The 24,375-nt window shown below is 51.4% G+C and overlaps 2 protein-coding genes across 2 annotated transcripts; one reads left to right on the top strand and one right to left on the bottom strand.

The window, feature by feature from the left end:
* Positions 1 to 103: 103 nt before the first annotated feature.
* On the bottom strand, positions 104 to 20,875 carry Ubqln4 (ubiquilin 4). The gene is made up of 11 exons (XM_041656278.1): positions 20,684 to 20,875; positions 18,887 to 19,038; positions 18,362 to 18,561; positions 17,717 to 17,979; positions 9,435 to 9,593; positions 5,027 to 5,252; positions 3,916 to 4,055; positions 3,447 to 3,530; positions 3,243 to 3,358; positions 2,720 to 2,903; positions 104 to 1,769 (listed from the first exon to the last, which is right to left on the bottom strand). Exons 1-11 carry the CDS (start codon positions 20,789 to 20,791, stop codon positions 1,617 to 1,619), a joined length of 1,785 nt encoding a protein of 594 aa, XP_041512212.1. The 5' UTR covers positions 20,792 to 20,875; the 3' UTR covers positions 104 to 1,616.
* A 610-nt stretch (positions 20,876 to 21,485) lies between these two features.
* On the top strand, positions 21,486 to 23,996 carry Lamtor2 (late endosomal/lysosomal adaptor, MAPK and MTOR activator 2). Its single transcript, XM_041656124.1, has 4 exons — positions 21,486 to 21,646; positions 21,956 to 22,118; positions 23,552 to 23,641; positions 23,835 to 23,996. Exons 1-4 carry the CDS (start codon positions 21,579 to 21,581, stop codon positions 23,889 to 23,891), a joined length of 378 nt encoding a protein of 125 aa, XP_041512058.1. The 5' UTR covers positions 21,486 to 21,578; the 3' UTR covers positions 23,892 to 23,996.
* Positions 23,997 to 24,375: the final 379 nt, after the last annotated feature.

Genomic DNA, 24,375 nt, shown 5'->3' with positions numbered 1-24,375 from the left:
CCTTGGGCTACGATGGCACCTTCTCAGAACACCAAACTCAAGACAGTGACCTTGTTTTCAGCCCGATTCCTCCCTCAGAAAACAAACACCAACAGCACCAATATACGCTCACAACAAAAATCATTTATTTACAAAGGTCAGGGTAGGTGATGGGAGTAAGAGAGCAAAAGGGCAGGCATGTCTGAACTGCTGGGACCCTTCCCCTACTGGAGCAGGATTCCTTTCCTTCTTTACCTCTCAGCCAGGGCTCCTCCAAGTAGCCAAACCACAAGGCAGAGAGAATGTGCTGAGAGCCTTCTCAGTACTCCAGCTGAGCTAAGCCCAGTTCCATCCTCATTCCCATCCCTTCCTCAGATAGAACTTTCTGGCCTAGAGGGAAACAGCAAGGAACTAGAAAGCACAAGCTCTGGAAGAGAGACCTCACTATTTTTTTTTTTCCAGCAAAAGAGTAATAGTGGCAAGGGTCTCAGTCAGAGCCATTGTCTTTAGGAGAAACACCCAGGAACCCAGGAGACTCAGCTCTCCCAATGCTGTATTTCTCCAGTAGGCTGGCCCTTGTTACCCTCTCATCTCTGTTGACAAAGCTGTGAACCAGAAACCAACAAAGAACACACTTTCCTCAACCTGGGTGAACGCACATGTATGCACAGATACAAATTCTTCACACTGCTAAGAAAGATCCAATCCCCGTATCTTCTAGGAGTGGGGCTAGAAGTATTGGAGCCTGAGGATGTAGGTAGGTCCTGGGCACATGGAAACGTGTGTGCGCATAAACACATATGTTGGAGACAACAGAACCAACCTGGCTCCTTGTGGGCCACATTGCTCAGCTCTGTTGAGCTCTTCAATTCAATTTCCATCAGTCCCTCTCTCTCCTGTCAGGCCTGGGTCTGGTTCTCCAACCTGAAATCTATTGGTGTTTCTAGACCCCAACTCTCAATCTGAACTTCCCAGCCTCCAGCTCAGGCTATCTCCCCAAGTCCCTGTCTCCAGGAACTCTCCAGCATCAGCCTCTGCTGGTCTTGTCTGTTATTGGCAATCCTGCCCAGAGTGGTGGTTCATGGCTCCCTTTGGGCAAGAGGACAGGAATCTTTCTCCCTGCCTGAGAGTCCCAAAGGAGCCCATGAGAAAATGTTGGGTAAATATGCAAGAGGGGTAGAGAAAGAAAACTACAGCATTTCGTCAGCTCCTCTCCAGAGAGTAAAATCCACACACTGGCTGGGCTGAGGCGTAGGAGGAGAGGAGGAGAGCAAGAGCAAATATAAGGCAAGCTAAAGCCTAGTGGTGCCGACGGAAGACTCTGGGGAGCCAGAGGGGTCCTCCTCTCAGACCCTGGGAGAAGACTGCACATTGCCAAAGTACTGTGGGCAAGGAGGTAGGGCCAAATGACCCAAATGTGCAAACTAAATAGTTCTGCTCGGAGGCCCGGGAGGAAGGATTTCATAAGACAGCAACAAAATCAAAACCCTTGAACAGAGCTATGGGGCTGGGCCCAGGCCTCCAGAATCACCCTGTTGTTTGTAGAGGTCAAAGAAGGCTACAGAAGGTAGGGTTTGATAGAGGAGCCAAAGGCTGGCACGGAGAGCTGGGGAAGGCAGGAGGCACGGGCCAAGGGATCAGGAGAGCTGGGACCCCAGGAGTCTCTCAATAGCCGCATTGATGTCCCCGCCTGTCGCGATCAGGGCCTGTAGGTTAGCTTCACGGTTGACAAAGCCCATGGAATTGAGCTGCTCCAGCTGCTGCTGAAATCTCGCTTCTGGCATCGGCACCTGGAGAAGGCAAGCCTTGGCAAGTGGGCATGGACCCAATTCTAGGGCTAGCCCCTTTCTTCCTTCCTTTCTTTTTGAGAATGTCTTGCTATGTAGCCCAGGCTGGCCTAGAACTTGCAATTCTCCTGTCTCAGCCTCCAGAGTGCTGGGATTGCAGCACTGTCTCCTAGAGGGACAGTTTGAATTTGAGTGTTTACACAATACCAGTAGGTCCCTAGTACCCCATGGTCAAGGGTGCCCTTGTGTCTACTTCTCTGGCCCCACCCTCAGCAGAGCCGTGTGCTTAGCATGAGGAAAGTGAACTACAAATGAAGGCCCGGGAGGCAGTCTGTCAAGAAAGCCAGCTACAGCAGGTTGGCGTCACTGCCGACCACTAGAGATACTTGCCTAGGACAACACAACCAGCCCGACAGTCAGAGCCCCTCCCAGTGCCATGCTGATGCTTCTCAGTCACAGAGTTATACTGGATGCACCTTGGAGATCAACCTGACCCAGCCCTGTCAGAGTTTACACAAATGTTTGTAGACTGGTTTCTCCAGCAGAGTCACAGAGGTCATACCCCCAAGTCATCTCTGCGCCTGTGCCTACCTAAGACCCCGCCCTTCACCTTCATAATCAACCAGCTATGTAAGTGAGCTGCCAGCCGATCTCTTTGCCCTCAGTTTCCCCATCTGTATAAATACCGACACTGAACCTCCTGAGGTCGTCGGGAAATGGTGTAGACAACGACTCTCCAGTCAGAGCATTCAGCATGCTCCCAAGCATGGGTTGAGTGTTCAATCCCTGCTCTTACCCTATTTTAAAGCTGAAGACACTGAATTTGGGGACATATGGTAACCTGCCCAAAGCTACTGAGCGGCAGATCAGAGCCTGGAGCCAAGTCTAGCCTCCTGCAAACCCTGTGCAGCCACCTCTGCTCCCCTGGCCCATGAGGCGGCTGCCTTGTGTACCTGTGAATTTCCACTTCCAGCCAGAAGCTGGATCATCTGCTGCATGAGCTGCTGCTGGGCACTGGAACCCGCTGTGGGAGGAGGCGTGCCTGGTAGGCCTGGGGAGGGCGTGGAGGCCTCGGCTGCAGACCCAGAGTTGCCTGCCAGGGGTACAGGGGTCCGGGATGTCCCAAAGGAGCCAAGGCTGGAGGCAGGAAAAGAATAAGAGTTAGGAGAACATCCCAGAACAGGATGGGAAATGAACATGAAGAAACATGCTTGCAACCTTAGCACTTAGGGGACTGAGGTAAGAGGACCATAAGCTTGAGGCTAGCCTGGGCTACAAAAGGGAGATTTAATCTGAAGAAAAAAAAAAGGAAAAGAAAAATGAGATCCAGAAGGAAAAGCAATCAGAACAAAACAGGAAAGTGGACCCAGCCCAAGGAAAAATGGTGCAGTGGTGAATGCGCGCGTGCGTGTATGTGACAGACAGACAGACAGACAGACAGACAGAGAGAACCTTAATGTGCACAACCCTCCTTACCTTGGTACCAGCCCAGGGGCTTCAGTTTGTAGGGTCTGCAGGCCCTGCTGGATCTGTAGCAAGGCCTGCATGGCCCGGGGATTGGTGAGGATGGAGAGCGACTCTGGGTTCTGCATCTTTTGGGAAACGAGCAGGAAGAGCAAATAAGCTGCAGCCATAGCCTGTCACCTGATTCCAGGTCTCCCCTCTGCGACCCTCACTCACCTGCTGCAGGAACACAGGGAGCTGCAGGCGGAGCTGCTCCTGAAGCTGTGGATTCCCCGCAAACAGCGGGACATTCACCATCATCTGCCAGAGGGAAGGGAGTAGGGGAGGCCTGGCTCATCCTTCCCTAAGAAGTCCCCCACAGCTTCAGACCCTCTTCAGTGCTCCTGCCACCGCAAAAAATCTGACCAGCATTTCAAGAAATCTCAAAGTACTCCAAAAGCACATGCGGAGCAGTGAGAAGGAACAGACATGTGTGCCCAGCAGTAACGGGCGGCACATGGTGCCTCCCATGAGCCACGCCACCCATTCCAGTGCAGAGATCAGGAGGTGGAGTAACTGGTTTAGCTTACGGAGCTGCGAAATAGCAAAACTTGAGTATGAACCTAGGCAGCCTGGCCCCGGAGTGGCAACTGTTAGGTCGCGGGGAACCCTTCCCCAGCAGCACCTCCTCTGACCAGACTCATACCTGAGCAGCAAAGTCAGGGTTCTGGGCGAGTGTCTGCATCATGCTGCGCATGTAAGGGGCTGAGATCACATTCTGCATCAGCTGGGGGTTTTCAGAGACCTGCTGGAGGAGCGCCTGCATTTCTGGGCTGTTGAACACCCCTAGAACAAAGAGGGAGAAACAAAACAGGAAGAAAGGGGTCCAAATGGAAACTAGATACCTCATTTCATCTACCTTATTCACTGAGTGGTCAGAAGCGACAGTGAATAGGCATCCAAGCACATGACACAGGTCCAAGCGCTCCTGCCTCTCCTGGATCTGTCCCACCGATTTGACTAAGGGCTAACTGGCTAGAAACCAAGACTGAGTTATGTTCCTCTGGACTGTACCTGCCCCAGGCTCAGAAAGAACTGAACAGCGAGGACTTCTAAACCTGCCTTAGCAGCAGAGGTCCGCTTCTCAAGCCAGTCCCACTCAGGTACGGTAATGGTGTGGCTGAAGCCAGCGCAGGGATGTGGAGCTGGCTCCTATTTGGTCCTTCCCTCTCCTGGAGATGGCCCAGATCCCTCAACGCTTAGGAACAGCGTTCAAACCACAGATAATAAATCAGGAAACAGAAGCACATTAAGGGGAAGGAATGCAGAGAAATCAGGGAATCTACCAAAAGCTCCCCCAGAGCCATGTGTCCTGTCCCAATGCAGAGAATTCCCTAGGGCTTAGTAGTGTATGTCCTGTATCTGTGCATATGATAACCCTGCATAGCTTTCTCTTCTAACATCACATCTGCCTGTCCCTGAGTGTGGTCTGATTCCTCTGCAACCCTTCCCTGAATTCTCATCTCCCATGCTGACCCATTTACCCTGGTACCGGAGGTATTCATGGAGCTGGGAGGTTGGCTTGGTTTACTCATGAGCTGTTACTTAGGTCACTACCAGGGACATGGGACATTGCCAGAACAAAGCTTCCTCCTATACAGGACGGGGCCATTACCCCAGGCTGCTCAGCCCTTCTGTAGCTTTAATTCAGTCTCACCTGTTTTCAATAGACTGAAGCAGTGTGAACCCCATTCAGTCCTGGGGCAGAGGGGCTGCCCTGGTGTGACCCCACTAAGCTCCTTCACCCTAAGACATACCTGACCCCAGGCTAGCCGCATTGATCCCAAAGGGGTTCGAGACTGTCGGGTGCACCTGGCTGGTCCCCGATCCTCCGGTGCCCTCCCCACCGGACCCGGGGGCCTGGGAGGTGGGGGGCGAGGGGCTCCAGGGGTTAGGGAGGGGCTCTCGATTCTCAGTCCGAAGAGGCTGGGAAGATGTGCTGTCGGAGTTCCCGGCCAGGGAAGAGAAGGGATTGTTGCCAAACTGGGAGGAGGGAAAGGTTTTGGGTTAAGGACTGAAACAAACGAGGGACGAAGGAGAGGCTCCCTCTCTGCTCACACGTAGCAGCCTCCCCTCCCCAGGCAAAAGAGAGACACTAGACAGCCTCCTCTGCTCTGTCCTGAAGGACGAGCTCCACTCTCATCCCAGCCTGCAGAGGGCAACTGGAGGATGCTAGTGACTGCAGCCAACGCCCGCAGAAAAAGATGCCATTTTCCCTTGCGTGTGCTCAGTGTGGGCCTCTGCTTTCACCTCTAGGACCCAGAGCTTCACACAAGGCTTTCCTGTGCTCTGATGAGGTATTTTTGCTTTGGAGCAGTTAAGGGGCTGAGGTAATGTCGGATTCACCTTCTCATCCTCAGCTTTGACACTAGTAACTCAGTAAGGAATGGTTAGCTTCATGGCTGCAGGCTATCAGAACTAGCTAATGTGACCCCGAGATACCCCAGAACTCTCTTCCTCACTTCTCAGTTCCCGAGAGGCATTTGAGCTATCTAATTAAGTCATGACAGAACCCTAGGGAAGTGGAGCTCTGGCTAAGGATTCCCTTGAGGTTTTCTTCTTCCTCTGTCCCTTGGGTGAGTCCCCAGTCTGTCTCCCATGCTGCCAAAGACTACTCGGGATGTACTTCATCAGATGGATCCCTCCAGCAACCAGGACAGAGAGGTCTCTCTAGGGACCTGTATGCCCAGAGAGTCACGTGTGCCAAGCGGTTCTGGACCCTCCTTCACTTGCTCCGTTTCACAGAGGCTCACTTAAGACCTTGAAGCCAGGGCGCCAGCTGAGCGGCTTAGCCCCTCCCACCCGTCCTGTCATTCAGAGTGAGTCATGGGATCTCGGCTGACAAATCTGCTGAGCTGAGTACAGATGCTGCTGGCTTCCACAGACTAGTTAACTGGCCTCACAAACCAGGCTACCGCCATTTCAGATTTCTACTGCTGCAATCGGCGCGTCTCCGCTGCTTGTACTCTTTGACTTGTTCTATGCTTCCTAGCACACCTACAGACTAAATCTCCTCCCTGAACCACCAGAGCAATGCCTGGGCAGTTTATTCTATATAATATCCCTCTATACGCCAGCTCTCAAAAACGTGGCCCTGGGGGCTGGAGAGATGGCTCAGAGGTTAAGAGCACTGGCTGCTCTTTCAGAGGTCCTGAGTTCAATTCCCAGCAACCACATGGTGGCTCACAACCATCTGTACTGAGATCTGGCGCCCTCCTCTGGCGTGCGGGCATACATTGAGGCAGAATGTTGTATACATAATAAATAAATAAATCTTTAAAAAAAAACAAACAAAAAAAACCGTGGCCCTATGACCCCTGTAAGGTTAGGAAGTTTTCATAACTCTACAAAGTGTTAATTTGCTCTTTTTCCTTACCCTTATGAAAGCTGTATAGCGGGATGTTCAATGGAATGAATACAGATCTAACAAGCCAACTGTCCTATAGGATCAGACATTAGAGATATCTGGGGTAAGGCCACACTCTCTTCTAAGTTTGTTCTCGCTCTCTCGCCTCACCCAGACTTCGGTTTTAGTTTCTGGCAGTGAATACTGATAGGGTCCAACTCACAAAAACAAAGTTCTTTAGGGCCTCTGTAACTTTTGTATGCTTGTTTTTTATAGTCTCTTGGAGCTCAAGCTAGCCTTGAACTTTGATCCTCCTGCCTCTATCTCTAGAGTAAAGAGATTACGGGTATGAATGCATCTTTTTCTTGGGGTGGGGGTGGGGGCAGTGTGCCACCAGTAGGCCTAGCTGGCCTCAGAGCTAGTGGTTTCCTTTCTCTGCCTTTTGGAAGCCGGGGTTACAGGCAGTGATTTCTTTCCTCAGGCGTAAGATCCACGCTCACCTTATTCTCTAGACCAGCGTGTGAGCGCTACTGCTGTGACAGACGCCTCTGCTGTGAGAGGGAGACTCGGGGAGAGAGCACAGAAAGTCACACCGCTAGGAAGTGGGAAGAGGTATGTGAACCCAGGTCTGTGGATGCCAAATGCTTTGTTCTCTTAGCAGAACCAGTGTTTTTCCTGCTTCACTGTGTGCGCTCAGAATTAGCTGGACTGTTTGTTGCCTTTCTCGACTATTCGGTTTAGTTTTGTTTTGGAGACAGGATATCATGTTTCTCAAGTGCCTTGAACCTGGTCTGTAGTTGAGGAGGCCATGGCCCTGGGTCCTCCTGAGTGCTGGGATTACAGAGGCTGAGGAGGCCATGGCCCTGGGTCCTCCTGAGTGCTGGGATTACAGAGGCTGAGGAGGCCATGGCCCTGGGTCCTCCTGAGTGCTGGGATTACAGAGGCTGAGGAGGCCATGGCCCTGGGTCCTCCTGAGTGCTGGGATTACAGAGGCTGAGGAGGCCATGGCCCTGGGTCCTCCTGAGTGCTGGGATTACAGAGGCTGAGGAGGCCATGGCCCTGGGTCCTCCTGAGTGCTGGGATTACAGAGGCTGAGGAGGCCATGGCCCTGGGTCCTCCTGAGTGCTGGGATTACAGAGGCTGAGGAGGCCATGGCCCTGGGTCCTCCTGAGTGCTGGGATTACAGAGGCTGAGGAGGCCATGGCCTCTGGGTCCTCCTGAGTGCTGGATTACAGAGACATTACTACTATACCTAGGATTTGTGTTGCTGGGGCTCAAACTCAGGGCCTTGTGCATGTTAGCCAGGTAATCTACCAACTGAGCTACTTTATTCATTGATCTGAGACAGAATTACATGTAGTTAGGCTGGCTTTGAACTCCTGATCTCCCTAAATACCAGGACTATAGATATGGGACACCACACTTCATATTCATAGAGTTGGTTTTTTCCCCTTTTGGTGGTGCTAGAAACTGACCCTGGGCCTCACACACTCTAGGCAAGTGCTCTACCAGTGAGCAATATTCTCCACACAGAATTTTTGTTTGTTTGTTTTGTATTTTGTTTTTCGAGTCAGGGTTTCTCAGTATAGCCTTAGCTGTTCTGGAACTTGCTCAATAGACCAGGCTGGCCTCGAACTCACAGAGATCCACCTGCCTCTGCCTCCCAAGTGCTGGGATTAAAGGAGTGCGCCGCCACCACCACCCAGCCCTAAAGCATTTTTAAAAGTGCCCAATCCTGGAGATGTGTGGAGCTGGAGAGATGGCTCAGACAGTTAAGAGCAACGGCTGTTCTTTCAGAGGATCTGAGTGTGTCTCTTAGCACCGACATGGTGGTTCAGAACCACCAGTCACTCTAGTTTCAGAGTTATCTGACCCTGTCTTCCAGCCTCCACAGGCACTGCACGCAAGTAGTGCACAAATATACATGTAGAGCCGGGCGGTGGTGGCGCACGCCTTTAATCCCAGCACTCGGGAGGCAGAGGCAGGCGGATCTCTGTGAGTTCGAGACCAGCCTGGTCTACAAGAGCTAGTGCCAGGACAGGCTCCAAAGCTACAGAGAAACCCTGTCTCGAAAAACTAAAAAAAAAAAAAAAAAAAAAAAAATATACATGTAGGCAAAACACAAAACATAAAATAAATACATTTTTTAAAGTATATAACCCCACTGACCATGATGACACATCCAACACTTGGAACACTGACCTGGGAGGATTTCAAGTTCTAGGACACCCTGAGCTCTATAGTAAAACCTTGTCTTAAAAACAAAAACAAGGTGTCAGTGAGCATTTAATTGCAGCAGAGGCAGGTGGATTTCTATGAGTCAGAGGCCAAGCTGTTTTACAGAGTTCCAGGACAGCCAGGGCTACATAAGGAGATCTGTCTCCAAAACAAGTCAGAAGCTGTAGAGACTGACCCGATGAACAGTCCTAAGTAGGCTCTGGAACCTCGTTATTAACAAGTTCCTCCAAGTGATCCTGATGGATGAAACATGGTAATAGTTGAGATACACTGTACTTGGGTTGGTTAACTCCTGAGCCCAGGTCAGCTCCCCAACCTTTGAGCCTCTGGCATAAGAATTCATCAGAACAATGTCATGTCCCTTCGACACCATTGTACCTACTTTCCTAGGGACCTCTATTCATTCTGCCCTCATTGAGTTGGCTGAGTTGGCCGTCGCTGGATCTGCACTTGAAAGGAAATACCTTCCAGCCCACAGGAGACTGGGCAGGTAACCTCAAAAAGCACTGGGGCCTGCTTAGCTTGGGAGTAGGGAATCCCGATCCCAGCCAGCCCTCCTGTTGCTTGCCTCCTGGCCCCACCTGTTCTCGAGCAGCTGTGAGCATGGGCTCCTGGATGTCGGTGTACATGCGGCGGAGGGCATTATATCCTCCAGGAACGCTTTCCAAATTGCTGAGGGCCCGGTCCTGGTTCCGCATCATTTCTTGCATCATGGCTGGGTTCCGAGCAAGCTCCATTGTCTGGTGAAGGGAAAAATATGAGATGGACCTTGGAACCAGAGGAACACCAAACTAGGAAAAGGGACCTGAGGAGCAGGTCTACATGAGGGATGCGGGAACCACCCAACAGCGGCAGGGAGTACAGCAAACCAGATCCCCTCCTGTAATCCGGACTCCACCTGCGCTTTTTCAAATTGAGGGATGATGTTCCTAGACATGGTTAGGCAGCATTTTCCTTCTCTCAGGTTCAGAGGGTCCACAGAGTTGCCAGAGAGTGTAAGAAAACGAGGATGTGAAGGAGTCCAGGTTTTTTTCCCTGCCTAACTGGACCTATTCCATTGTGGTGACTCAAAACCGCTTATTGGACGATTCTAGGGTAAGGGATTAAATCTGTGAGCTCCATCAGTCCAGGAAGACTGGAGTGATCTGGGGAGAAGATGGCAGTCCAAGGAACAGGAATAAGAAGTAGCTTGCCGGCTTCATCATGACATCACCAAGGCTTGACACTGACAGAACTAACTAACCTAAAACCGAAGTCACATCATCCTCACAATGACCATCCCAGGTGAGTAAGTATTCCTGCCCATCTTTTATAGATAGGAAAACGGGGTCAGAGAGGATCACAAACCTGCTGTCTCCTAACACAGAAGCTAACCACGCACAGGTTTCTAGGCCAGGGCTCACCAAAACCACACTATGAGTATTGGTAAATCAAACTGGGTAGGGAAAGGATCCAGGCCGGATACCCTTAACCCCACCTCTCACTTGTCAGCCAAACTGACCCCTCTGCAACACAGAGGATGAGGGCGCTCTGCAGTGGCTGGCAGTGGCACTTCAGCCTCAGGGCTGTCACGGTGAAGCCAGCAAGCTCCTTATTCCTGTACCTTGGACTGCCATCTTCTCCTCAAACCTGTTCCTGTCCTCTAAGGCACCTTTCTAGGCTGATAAACCTAGCTCACAGGACTTGTCCTATCATTTATCATCCCATAAGAATCTATTGTGGAAGCCAGGCGGTGGTTGCGCACGCCTTTAATCCCAGCACTCGGGAGGCAGAGGCAGGCGGATCTCTGTGAGTTCGAGACCAGCCTGGTCTACAAGAGCTAGTTCCAGGACAGGCTCCAAAACCACAGAGAAACCCTGTCTCGAAAAACCAAAAAAAAAAAAAAAAAAAAAAAAAAAAAAAAAGAATCTATTGTGGAGGGGCTGGAGAGATGGCTCAGTGGTTAAGAGCATTGCCTGCTCTTCCAAAGGTCCTGAGTTCAATTCCCAGCAACCACATGGTGGCTCACAACCATCTGGAATGAGGTCTGGTGCCCTCTTCTGGCCTGTAGACATACACACAGACAGAATATTGTATACATAATAAATAAATAAATATTAAAAAAAAAAGAATCTATTGTGGAACAGGTACAGTTTTAGGCTGATAAACCTAGCCGCACAGGACTCTGATCTTGTCCTATAATTTATCATCCCATAAGAATCTATTGTGGAACAGGTACAGTTCTAGGCAGGAAAAAAATACCAAATGATCAAAAAGTCCTTACACCATTAAAATAAAATAAAATAAAAAAAGACATGGCCATGTGGTGGTACACACCGTTGATCCTAGCACTCGGGAGGCAGAGGTAGGCAAATTTCTTGTGAGTTTGAGGCTAGCCTGGTCTATATAGTGAGAGTCTGTCTCAAAATAATCAGCTAATTGAAAAACAATTTAAAAGCCTTAATCTTCAGGGGAGCTACCTGCCAGTGAATCAGACTCTGGTCTCCACACCCCTGATGGTAAGACCACCTATCCTGTCTTTTTTTTTTTTTTTAAATTATGTATACAACATTCTGCCTCTGTTCATGACTGCAGGCCAGAAGAGGGCACAGATCTCATTACAGATGGCTGTGAGCCACCATGTGGTTGCTGGGAATTGAACTCAGGACCTCTGGAAGAGCTGCCAGTGCTCTTAACCACTGAGCTATCTCTCCTGTCTTCTGGTAAATGGTCTTCAACTGGAATAGTGGCTCACACCTTTAATTCCAGTACTCAGGAGGCAGAGGCAGGTGGATCTCTGTCAAGGCCAGCCTAGTTATGGAGTGAGTTCCTGGACAGCCAGGACTACATGAAGAAACCTTAGAAAATGACCTCCACTAGGTGTCCTTCCCCACTGGAGAGTCCAGCCACTGTTTCCAGGCCTTGTCTTGGCCCTTCCAGCCCTTCCTTTGGGCTCCTTGGGCCTTGAACATTATTTTTCTCTCCTTGGTTCATCCACTGTCTTCTTTGGGTCCCAACTCGGTGAAACTTTTTTTTTCTTTTTTGGTTTTTCAAGACAAGGTTTCTCTGTGTAACAGCCCTAGCTGTTCTGGAACTAGCTCTTATAGACCAGGCTGGCCTTGAACTCACAGGATCTCTTAGTTCTGAAGTGCACCAGCACTGCCCAGCCTGGTGACATTTCTAAAAGACCTTTGATACACCTCTGAGTAGGGCCAGAAGCCCTTTCTTATTATGCTCCTAGCAATTCTGGGATTAGCCTTAGGGATCACTGGTCATAGGTGTCGGCTAGAACCTGTGTGACTTCTCCGGCTCTTCTCTGGAGCTGAAGGGCTCACCCAGGAGCTGCTTTACTCTAATATACCTGTTCTTTTGTTTTTTCAATTTGGCTTGATCTGGTTTAGTGTGTGTTGGTAGAGAAACCTATTTATCTTGGAGCTGAAACCCTGGAGTTGAGCCTTCCTGACAGGAAGACTGGGTCCTACAGCCATGGCGGGGGGCACTCCTCTCCCTAGACCTGATTGACTTTCAACTTGGGGTCACCCATTTCCCAGCCACTGTCTTAAAGAGATACCAGGTACCTTTCCCAGGTCAATCCCAATCTGTTTCTGGAGCAAGGGCATTAAGGAGGTGTCCTTCCCAAAGACTCCCCACCCCCACCACTGCATCCCAGGCTATTGTGGGGGATGCTTCACCATAGGCTTGGAAACCTGACCCCTGGGGTGTCTGCTGCAAAATTTATCCAAATTGGGGCTATCTCGCACTAAATGACAAATGGTTTGAGCTCCCTTATCCAGGGTTCTGAGCTCTGCACTCCCACCCCGCCCTTCATAGCCAGTGTTCAGTGGCCCAGGTTTTGTTGGTTGGGGTTGTGGCAGCTCTAGGGCCTTTTCACCCAGGGACTAATCCTAAACCCTGCACCCCAGCTGGCTGCCTGAGTCATTGGAATTCCCCCCCCTTCTCCCTGTTTGTCCAACTATTACCTCTCTCACATCTCTGCTACCCCTCCCCAGTAAACCTCTCACACAAACTCTGTTGTTCCTGGTGTGTTCTCTCAGGCACACCTTGGCAGGGCCTCCCAAAAGGTACCTGTTTTGCCTCTTTTACTAACTAGGCTCTCCCAGCGTTTAGTCCAGTCATGCTGGGATCCTACATGCCCGCTCCACCTGCAACAGATCCTTTCTCCCTGTTTGTCTTCCCTGTCTGCTCTTCCACCCTACCATGCTGAGATCATAACGGTTTGCTCTACCAGCCTTGATCCAGCCTCCCCAGTGGGAGCCACGGTCCTGGTTACCCATTTCATTTCACTGTTATGAATTGGTATTAGAAAAAACAAACAAAAAACAAAAGAGGCTGAGAATCTTCCCTAAACCTTCATACAGAACTGGTGAAAATGGCTTTTAAAGATTTTTTGTTTGTTTGTTTTGTTTTTGTTTTGTCTTGTTTTAAGACAGGGTTTCTCTGTAGCTTTGGAGCCTGTCCTTGAACTCTCTCTGTAGGCCACAAAACTCAACAGAGATCTGCCTGCCTCTGCTTCGCAACTGCTGGGATTAAAGGTGTGCACCACCACCTCCCTGTGGCGTTTAAGGTTTTTAACACCCGAGAGGAAGCAGCTGAGTCTTTCTGGGCAGCTTGGCTGCTACAGAAGGCTGTGTGCCAAGTTCAAGCCTAGGAAACTGCCCTGAGGCCATCGGCATTCCCACAAAGGTAACAGGGAAAGTCCACAAGGCTCTGCCACTGGGGAACAGCCAAAGTCAACTCCTCTAGTGGCCTGCTTCAAATGCGGTCAGGAAGGGCACTGGTCCCATTGCTGCCCCAACCCTCGGCCAATGGCCCTGTCTGCTGGCAGCCCAGCCACTAGAAGTCGGAATGCACTTGTCCTCTATGCCACTCCACGGAGGCCCAGCCCCACCAGCACAGGTACCTGAGACCCTTCCAGCCTTTGAGCTCCTCAGCCTGGCAGAGGACTGGCAGCACCCAGACTCAGAGACTCCCATCACCTTGGCCAAGCCCAGAGTGATGCTCCAGGCAGCGGGAAGTCGTCGCCTTCCTGTTAAAAATGGGGCAACCTGACGGGCGATGGTGGCGCACGCCTTTAATCCCAGCACTCGGGAGGCAGAGGCAGGCGGATCTCTGTGAGTTCGAGACCAGCCTGGTCTACAGAGCTAGTTCCAGGATAGGCTCCAAAGCCACAGAGAAACCCCGTCTTGAAAAAAAAAAAAAAAATGGGGCAACCTTTTCTTTATTGACATCTCACTCAAGTCCCAGTTCCCTTGACAGTTTCTGTCATGGGGTGGGGAGTGGAGGGGACCTCCTCCTTTCTGCCTAAGACCTTGCCACTTCCCTGCATTCTTGCAGGGTTCTTCTCACACCCTTTTCTAGTCATACCCGTTTGTCTGGTGCTATCCACAGTCGCTTTGGGGCCAACCTCTCTTTGGTCCCACACTCTTTTCTGACTCCCAGCTTCTTCTTCCCTTAACTACCTCACGGGTTCCCTGTTCCTTTCCTCCTGATAGCCCCTCCCACTCCTGCCCAGAAGCTGTGGAGGCCTTATGCCTGGTCTCCTAAACCAACCCCTCACAGACCTCCAACTCACCCTCTTTGTTGATAGAAGTTCTCATTTATTAATTCATTTAAGCCGGGCGGTGGTGGCGCACGCCTTTAATCCCAGCACTCGGGAGGCAGAGCCAGGCGGATCTCTGTGAGTTCGAGACCAGCCTGGTCTACAAGAGCTAGATCCAGGACAGGCTCCAAAACCACAGAGAAACCCTGTCTCGAAAAACTAAAAAAAAAAAAAAAAAAAAAAAAAGATTTATTAATTCATTTATACATTTATTTATTATATACACAGTGTTCTTTCTACTGTGGTTGCTGGGAATTGAACTCAGGACCTCTGGAAGAGCAGCCAGTGCTCTTAGCTTCTGAGCCATCTCTCCAGCCCCAATGGAAGTTTTCTCACAAACAGATCAGAAAACTGCCAGGCGGTTTATGTGGTGGTCACTTCTACTAAAATAGTTGAAGCAATGCACCTGCCAGTGGGGACCTCTTCCCAAGAGTCCAAATTAATTGCCTTGACGAGAACGCTCCAAATAGCTAAGGGTCAATGGGCTTACATCAACACTGACTCTAAATATGGTTTTTAATAGCCCATGCCCATTCTCTACTTTGGTTTTTTTTTTTTTTCCGAGACAGGGTTTCTCTGTGGTTTTGGAGCCTGTCCTGGAACTAGCTCTGTAGACCAGGCTGGTCTCGAACTCACAGAGATCCGCCTGCCTCTGCCTCCTGAGTGCTGGGATTAAAGGCGGGCGCCACCACCGCCCGGCCCATTCTCTACTTTGGAAGGGAAGGGGCTTCCTCGCTACCAAGGGCACTCCCATTGTCAACTGACCCCCTATAGCAAGCTCTTGAACCCTCCAGCTCCCTGGCAGAGGTAGCCATAATCTACTGCTTGGGGACACCAATCCCCCAAGGACCCAGTGGCCTTAGGCAATACCAGGCTGACTTAGTGGCCTGGAGACCAGATCCACAGGACACATTTTGTTTTGACACCTTCCTGAATAAAGGGGCCACACAGACAGAGGACGGACGGTTCTACTTAAATAGCCCTCTCATCCTTCCCCAGGACCAGGTGCTCTCCATCTCAGACCTCCAGCAAACCTTACATACAGGACCCAAGGCTTTTTTCCTCTTCTTAGAGCGCCTCTTTGACCACACCCATTTTTGAGCTCATATTTTTTTTAAAAAAATATTTATTTATTATTTATACAGTATTCTGTCTGCTTGTATGCCTGCAGGCCAGAAGAGGGCACCAGACCTCATTACAGATGGTTGTGAGCCACCATGTGGTTGCTGGGAATTTAACTCAGGACCTTTGGAAGAGCAGGCAGTGCTCTTAACCACTGAGCCATCTCTCCAGCCCTTGAGCTCATATTTTACAGGTCCACTCCTCTTACAAAGTGTGCTGAGGCCAACCCACAGGGCCCCTCCCTCCAGACACTCCAGCCCTTGCACCACCTCCAAGGATCCCAACCAGGCAAGGATTGACTTCATCCACATGCTCACTCATAAAAACTCCACATCTCCTAATTCTTGTTGATGCCTTTACAGGATGAATAGAGGCGTTCCCCACCTCCAGGGAAACAGCAAATTTGGTGGTTCAGGTTCTCCACAAACACATCATCCCTCAGTTGGGTGTGCCACAGACCATCCAAACAGACAGCGGCTCAGCTTTCACTTCCAGGGTCAGTCATCAAGCTAGTGCCTGAAACTCTCAGCATCTCCCAGAAACTCCACATCCCCCACCACCCACAATCCCCGGGAAAGGCTGAGAGGGCCAAGGGACTCATCGAACAACTCACCAAAGTCTCTGTTAAACTCTGGTTGTCTTGGCCCACCTCCGGGTCACCCCATGCTCTCTTACAGGCCTAGGCCATTTTGAGCTCCTTTATGGAAGGCCGTTCCTCCTCAACCAGCACCTCCCAACCTACCTCTCCCTCCTAAGGTCCCTCCTCAGCTCACGTGCTGACAGCTATCTCCCTGCCCCCACGCCAGTGGAGCCAACTGCCCTGAGCCTGCCCGTCCTACTCTCCCTGGAACCTGGTACTGCTCAAGCAGTTACCCCCTAACTCTCTAGAGCTCCTGGTGGGCGGGACCCTAACAGTTATCCTCACCTCCTTCAGCTGCCAAGCTCCTGGGACATCAGTGCTGATGCCACCTCTCCAGGGTGCAGCAAGCACCTACCCAGGATCAACAGTCTGTCCAGGAACTGGGACCCTACACCCTCTGTTTTCCAGAATGTCCCAGTGAGGAGCCATGATGGTCACCCTACCTGCTCTTGTGTCTTGCTCATTCATCTTTATCTCTGGGTTATATTTTTTCCCTCAAAATGTCCATGCCTTTTAACCCAAAGTTATAGCCTTTGCTATGACACCAAGCTGTTTTGCAGACACCTCATTTTCCTGGGGAAAGAGTGCTGCTACTGCATCCACAAATCTGGCCTGGCGGAAACTGGTACTGAGTCACTCCACCAACACAACCAGGGCACATCTCCATTCAGCTCCTTCTGACAATCTCCATCTTCCCATGGCTAGCCCCATTCAGAGGGCTGGTGGGAATAATCTGTCATTTCTTTTCTCCTAGCAACTCGCCTTCTCTGCTTCCTCAGGTGTCCAGAGTGGTGGTTAACCAATGTGTCTTCACCCATAACTCCCACTGAACACAAGCCCACTGACTCTGCCTCCCCAACTGTCCCATATTAACAGGAAACAGGCAGACAGAACTGGTGCCCATATACCCAAAGACGTCGAGATGTTCGGCTGGAACCTCCAGCTCACTCCTGCTTGATCCAGAAAGCCTCTCCTCTCTCTCCAAACCCCACCACTCAGAGAATCTCCAACAAAGAAAAGGCACCAAAAAGCAGTTCTGCATTCTTGGCGGCTGCAGCAGCTCCTCCCCCGGAGTCGCCAGGAGCCCGAGACCCTGCCTAATGGTCAGCTTTTGACCGTACTGGGCACACACCCCGCTTGTGGAGGACACAGCAGCACCCTTCGCCTACAGAGTATATAAGCTCCCTGCTGTGGTTCAGCTGTGTGACTTCTCCGGCTCTTCTCTGGAGCTGAAGGGCTCACCTGGGAGCTGCTTTGCTCCAATATACCTGTTCTTTTACTTTTTCAATTTGGCTTGATCTGGTTTATTGCATTGGCGGAGAAACCTATTAATATGGTGCTACCTGCATATCTGTCCCACTTCATTTAGAGACAAGGAGCTCCTGGCCTGTATCTGTTCATCGCTGTGTCAAGTATGCAAAGATACAGAATGAGTTGAATGAAGAAACAGGGACCCAGAACAGAGGACCCCAGATTCTTCCCTCCGGCCTTGTCACACCCACCTGTCTCATGAGCTCGGGGTTGTTGAGCATGTGGCTGATCTCAGGGTTCCTCTCCATCAGCTGTTGCATCTGGGGGTTAGCCATGATCATGTGGCGCATCAGGTCAGGGTTTGACATCATATCCCGAACCAAGGGGTTCTCCATGATCTGTGTCAGCATCTCAGGGTTGGACATGAGCTGTCTCTGCATCTGTTGCTGTAGCTCCATGAAGTTGGCAGAACCCAGGCCCAGACTGCCTAGGCCAAGGATGCCCCCAAAGCCAGCTGTGGGAAGGAGTAGGGTCAGTGTCCAGATCTAGCAGGGCCTGGGAACCCAGGATAGACCCTCATTGCTTCTCACAGGTCCCTCTTGCAGCCACACCCACAGCTCCAGCAAAGAAACCTCTCTAAAGGCAGAGGTCAAGCTGAGCATCACAATCCACAGGTAGAAATGAAGCAGCCACCTGCCTTTCTCTTCTCTGCTCTTCACCAGGACTCTCACCCCATCTCTCCTTTCGCTGCTAAAATCCTGGAAACCATAGTAAACTGATCCCCTACCTCCAGGCTTGGCGTAAGCACCCCCATGGGAGTAGGAGCAGGGACAGTTGTACACTCCCACTACCCTCTCCAATAAATACAAGCTGTGCTCTCCTCCCTAAAGGCTTACAGAGAATTGATGCAGTGGCACTTGGGGGCCCCTCTGCAGCCACTGGAGAGGGTCCTCCTCCATCACCAGAATCTGAAGTGGCATTGCCAGAGCCGCAGGGCTGGGTGGGGGCAGCAGGGGAGGCAGGTGTGGTGGAGGGTGCAGAAGCAGAGTCGGGAGTGGATGGGGGAGAAGCAGGAGTGACCACTGGATCTTGAGCCCTGAGGACAAACAACGGAAAACCATGGTCGGAGAGCGAACAAGTGGGAAGCTGGCTGTGTAGCTGCTGCCAGTTCAAGCCACACCTGAGCAGCCCTTCCCTACCCTTACCCCAGGCTGGCAAGATGCGGGGGGACAATCAGTAGAGAGGAACGGTGTCAGTGAGGCAATCTGGGAGTGTTCAGTCAGGCTCCCCTAGAGGAAAGACCTTTTCCACCTGCACCAGGCCAGGCCTGGCCAACAGCTGTCTGCACAGCTGAACAGGTAAGAAGGATCAGAAGAGAAATCCCAGTTTAGGAGCAAGGTCAGTTCCCTTACTGAACTTACTTCTGAGGGGTCTTGATGACTAAATGGACCGTGAGCCCATCCTTGATCCCATGCTGGTTCAGTGTGTCTCCATCCTTGAGGATCTTGCCTGCGAAGATCAGGACCAGCTGATCCTGCTGAGCCTTAAACCTCCGGGAGATTTCCTCCTTGAACTGTGGTCAAGAGGCAGAGATCACTGGGGAGGCTGCCTGTACTCCACGGCCAGGACTCTATTCTCAACTCTGCCCCTCTAGCTGCAATAAGCAACAATTTTTTTGATTTTCGAGAAAAGGGTTTTTTGTAGTGTTGGAGCCTGTCCTGGAACTCCCTCTGGTAGACCAGGCTGGACTTGAACTCACAGAGATCCACCTGCCTCTGCCTCCGGAGTGCTGGGATTAAAGGTGTGCGCCACCACTGCCCAGCAGATCTGTTTTTCGATTAGTTCCACTACACAGTCTCCCAACTCTGGCAAGTCCCTGCTGCTATCTACCACGACAGCTTCTGGCCCGCCACCCAGTTCTGAGAGGGTTACTTCCTGGGCAGCCTTCCCAATCCTCAGCTTGCCTTGGGCTTGGGCTGTCTCTCCAGCTTTCCCTTGACTTGCAGTTTCTCTTGGCACTTTAGCCCCAGCTTCCTCAGAACTATAATAGATGCGGCTGTTGAGTAAGTCAATGTGTTACTATCTCCATATCACTTATTCATTTAGAGGAAGGGTCTCTATGTAACTCTTACTATCCTGGAACTCTCTATATAGACCATGTTGACCTCGAACTCACAGAGATCCCCTCTGCTGGGATTTTTTAAGATAAGGATCAGAGAGGGGTTAGGAACTCAGGTCTGTACATCAATGTCTCCATCAGCCATACTCTCAATAAGAGTTGTGTTCCAATTCAGCCTTTCCGGGAGAACTGTAAATTCTTCTTCTTTTTTTTTTTTTCGAGATAGGGTTTCTCTGAAACTTTGTAGCCTGTCCTGGAATTAGCTCTTGTAGACCAAGCTGGCCTCGAACTCACAGAGATCCGCCTGCTGGGATTAAAAGCGTGCGCTGCCACGGCCTAGCTAACTGTAAATTCTTGCATGGGAGAGCAGTAGTGATACCAAAGGCTACTCTGAGTGAGTTAGACTCTCTAGAGTCTACCAGCTCCTCCAAATCACAACACAACATGTACTCTAATTATAAACAGTGCACTTGCTAAGCAAAAGATTCCTCTCTTCCAACCAGATGGCCTATCCTAAGCCCCGCCCAATGTGCAATTCTGGAGCAGCTTCAAGCAGTGGGGAAACACCAGCAATAGTCCCTCACTCATTCAGCATCATTTTGTTGGTCCTCTACTGCGCTCAATAGATCCTATACAGCAGAAAACTGAACAACACAACCGTTTCGATTTGCGAGCAGGAAGGATCTGTGCGGAGAGAGCACCCCCGCCACGCGACTCTCCGGGGAAGCTTAGCCGCAAACTCTCTCGGGGGGCACTGTGCCTCGGCGCCTGGAACCTCCACCATGGCGCACTCTCCCCTCAAGCCTAGACCTTTTCCGGTGCCCGCCTGCAAGGTGTCCCTTCCCCACACTCCCCCACCACGCCCCCAGCCCTGGTAGTGCGGCCAAAACCGGTCCCAAGCCGCTCCACGCTCGCCGGACTAGCCCAGGCAGGGCGCCCCCTACCCGCCTCGTCTGCCCTCGCGCTGCCCGGATTCCCGTGGGCTCCGCCCCGGCCAGGGGTCCGTACCGTAGCCAGGCCGGCCCCGAGGTCTCCATCTCAGCGCTGACCCCTCCGCGCACTGCTCCCGCTCTCCTCCCTCCAGCGCCAGCCGTCCTACCTCCTTGACCGAGGCTCGATCGCAGATCACGATCTCCTCCTTGTCCTTGGGGGTCTTGACGGTGACCCGAATCTGGGGCCTCGTCTCGGCCCCGGTCGGCTCCGCCATGCCGCCGCCCGGCCGCCCGCCAGCCCGCCCGGCTCCTCCTCCCGGCCCGCCCGGCCCGACTCGGCTCCGGCGCCTCCGCCTCCCCCTCCCGCCCCTCCTCGAGGCTCCGCCGGCCCCTTCGGACAGCCGCAGCCACAGCGCCCCGGGCGGCCTGGGGGGGCACTGCAGCTGGGGGGTCCTGCCAGTCTCCGTTCCCCGGAGTAACTTGGTGTTCTTGGGGGGCGGAATCTCTGCCTGCCCTGGGCTCGATCCTGGATCTGGATGTTAACACCTCTGCAGAAACAGCCATTAAGGACAGTTTCAGAGACCGGGAGTTTGCCTGCGTGACTTCTCTGAGCCTTGGGTGTCAAGACAGCCGTACCTCACAGAACTGTGACTGCTTTGAAACATGGCCAAGGATGTGCTTAGCAAATACAGATCTTTATTATTGAATCGCGGACTGACCAGTAGGCACGAAGGCGCCCTTTTCGTGGAACGGATTAAAAGTTCTTCCAATGTTGCCACTAGCCTTGCACTCCCGCTCTTTTTTCCCCCACAGCCTCATGGTTTGAAATGGAAGCCGAACTATAGTTCCCAGAATTCCTTGATAGGTAACACGAAACTACCATTCCCAGCGCCCCTCGCGTGGGGCGGGGACTGGGCCAGACCCTCGGTGGATAGGCTCGGAGACTACAACTACCGGGACGCCTCGTAGCTGGGCTGCTGGGCCAGCGGAAGTGGCTGGCGGAGAGCTGAGGGCCGTGGCTGGGGTTGTCTAGGGTGCTGGTCAGGGTTAGGAAACGCAGGCATGCTGCGTCCCAAGGCTTTGACGCAGGTGCTAAGCCAAGCCAACACCGGAGGAGTCCAGAGCACCCTGTGAGTGCACAGCAAGGACCCGAGCGGCGAGCGCTGGAATGGGGCGGCGCGCGGCTGCCTGCAGTAGGGGTAGAGAAGGAGCCCTACTCTTGGAGGCTAGTGCTGCGAGCAGTCGTTTCGGGAACCCTACGTGAGGGCCTCTCTCGGAGAGGGAATTTGATGAGTGCTTAGAGCATGCTCCAGGATATATTCAGCGCAGATCCTTGCTATCTAAAAACGCCAGTAGAGGGAATTGAGATAGGAACCCAGGCTTTTTATTCTTCCTTTTTTTTATTCTTTTAAATCGATATCCTGCCCCATCTTCGCCAGGCTACTGAATAACGAGGGATCGTTGCTGGCCTACTCCGGTTATGGGGACACAGATGCCCGGGTCACCGCGGCCATCGCCAGTAACATCTGGGCCGCGTATGACCGGAACGGGAACCAAGCGTTTAATGAAGACAATCTCAAATTTATCCTCATGGACTGCATGGTATGAAGTAAAGTAGGCTGACCTTGAACTTGCCTCTGCCTCCTGTTTACTGAGATTGCAGGTGTGCTCCGCCTCACCTTGCCAAATAAGTAAAACACATAGATATTTAAAAAGGAAGAAAAAAAAGTGAAGGTAGGGCACAGACACATATGACGGTCAGTCTTACTGAAAAGGTGACATTTGCTAAAAGAACTGCAGGAAGATTGGAGAGGGGAAGCGGATATGCGATGCATCTCTCTGCGGGGGAAAGATTTCTAACAGTTCTTGGTGGTTTATGCCTCTAGTCCCAGCACTTGAGAGACTAATGCAGGCAGGTAGAACTGTGCAAGTATTTCTGACAGAACAGCAATTGCAAAGAGCCTCGGGCCGAGTGATGCTTGGACAACGGTCAGTAAGGATGGAGCGTCACAGTGAGTGGGAAAGTCGCAGGATTTAGGCATGAAGAGGCCTGCCTGGTTCCCAGCGCCCTGAACGGTGATGGTGTGCAGGACAAATCAGTTGGTCCCGGGGTGAATGTGCCTCAGAAAGCTCTTCATTGTGATTCAGGCACCCTCCCAACCATTGCTGACTCCTACTGGGTGCTGAATCTAGAGCTGGTACCATAGGGAGGAAGCCCAGAGACATTCACAACAGCCCAGCCATAATAAATGAATTTTAAGGAACAGAGGGTGAAGTCAGTGGTAAAGCACTTTGGGGTCTGAGGATCCGTTCCCAGAAACACAAGTTTTGTTTTTGAGTCAGAGCCTAGTATCCACACTGATACACACACTAAAACAAGTTTCATGAAACATCACTTCTCTTACTTTAATGTGACATCTGTCATTTTTATTTTAAATGTTGATCAACCTTAGTTGGTCTTCATTTAAAGCTATACCACAGGAAAAGAGGAGACATGTAAATTGGGTTGTGGTTTTTTTGGTTGTTTTTTGTTTGTTTTGTTTTTTGCTGTTAAGTTTTTTTTAGGTTTTTTATTTTATTTTGTATGTATGAGAGTTTTGCCCAGATGTTATATATGTGCACCATGTACATGTATGGCACTCGAGGAGGCTCAAAGAAGGCACTGGGTCCCCTGAACTGGGTGGTTGTGAGCACAGTGTGGGCGTTGGGAATTAAATCCAGGTCTTCTGCAAGAGTGACGAAAAAGTTGGCTTATTATTCCTGGTCCCTTACCTGTCGAGACAATTCTTAGCATCAAAGAAGAAAACCCCAGTTTCTGGGAGACTTGGTTTCCCAGAATAACTTGATTAGGAATTGCCTGTCTGAGACTGGAATCCAGTGTCAGACCCCCATGTCTGAAGGGCAGGGCAAAGCTTCCTAGATGAACTTCCTGCTCTGCCATGCTTGGGAGACAGTATCTCTAGGATCAGAGGCACCCAGGGAAGGTAGGAACTAAGGGTGCCAAGCAGAATGTCTCAATCTATCATCCCCACTAGGAGGGCCGTGTAGCTATTACTCGGGTGGCCAACCTTCTGCTATGTATGTACGCCAAGGAGACTGTGGGCTTCGGAATGCTCAAGGCCAAAGTGAGTACACTCCTCGGTCACACCTTCCTGGGCCCCACCACAGCTTCTGTGCCCCTTCCTGGAGTTCTCAGCTCTCCCCAGTCCCTGGGATGGTCTGAAGGGCAGTGGGGGTAGGCTGGGGTTGGTTGGAGCCAGTTTGAGATCCCTCTAAGCACGAGCCACGTATGACCTGACTTATGCTCTCTCCCTGCAGGCCCAGGCCCTGGTGCAGTACCTGGAGGATCCCCTCACCCAAGTAGCAGCATCATAGTGTGATGGACACTGGGGTCAAAGAAGGGGGAGATGGTGGTTGGGGGAGCAGGACCGCTTACAGGAGATGGGACTTTGGCTTTTTCCAAATAAATTTCAATTCTTGTCTTGTGTCTCATCTGTTTTCTTGGCTTGAAGACTCAGGCCATGGGAAGGAGTGGGGTGGGTTACTTAAGAGGATTCCCTCCTCCCTCATCACCAAATCTCCCAGCAGTTGTTGGCAAGACTTCTCCAGTGCAGGGCCTCATCTAACTCCTGCCAACAGGGTTTCCCTGTGTAGCCTTGGCTGTCCTAGAACTCGCTTTGTAGACCAGGCTAGCCTTGAACTCAGAGATATGCTGACTAAGAGCTGGGACTAAAGTTGTGTGCCACCATTCCCAGTATCAGAAAAGCAATTACTTTTCTTTAAACAATTTTAACTCTGTAGACTGGTTAGCCTCATACTCAGAGATCTGCCTGCCTCTGCCTCTCAAGTGCTTGGTTAA

Source organism: Microtus oregoni, unplaced genomic scaffold (assembly GCF_018167655.1).
Source record: "Microtus oregoni isolate MIOR12 unplaced genomic scaffold, Mior012 000007F_ref0000211, whole genome shotgun sequence".
Taxonomy (NCBI): domain Eukaryota; kingdom Metazoa; phylum Chordata; class Mammalia; order Rodentia; family Cricetidae; genus Microtus; species Microtus oregoni.
The sequence above is the reverse complement of the archived record's forward strand: the minus strand, read 5'-3'. Positions and strand labels throughout refer to the sequence as shown.

Coding starts and splice junctions, on each gene's coding strand:
- Ubqln4 (XM_041656278.1), bottom strand. CDS start 20,791: ATGGCGGAGCCGACCGGGGCCGAGACGAGGCCCCAGATTCGGGTCACC. Junction 9,594..17,716: donor ACCCCGAGCTCATGAGACAG/GTGGGTGTGACA, acceptor TCCCTTCACCAG/ACAATGGAGCTTGCTCGGAA. Junction 3,359..3,446: donor TCCCTGTGTTCCTGCAGCAG/GTGAGTGAGGGT, acceptor GTTTCCCAAAAG/ATGCAGAACCCAGAGTCGCT.
- Lamtor2 (XM_041656124.1), top strand. CDS start 21,579: ATGCTGCGTCCCAAGGCTTTGACGCAGGTGCTAAGCCAAGCCAACACC. Junction 21,647..21,955: donor GGAGGAGTCCAGAGCACCCT/GTGAGTGCACAG, acceptor CATCTTCGCCAG/GCTACTGAATAACGAGGGAT. Junction 23,642..23,834: donor TCGGAATGCTCAAGGCCAAA/GTGAGTACACTC, acceptor CTCTCCCTGCAG/GCCCAGGCCCTGGTGCAGTA.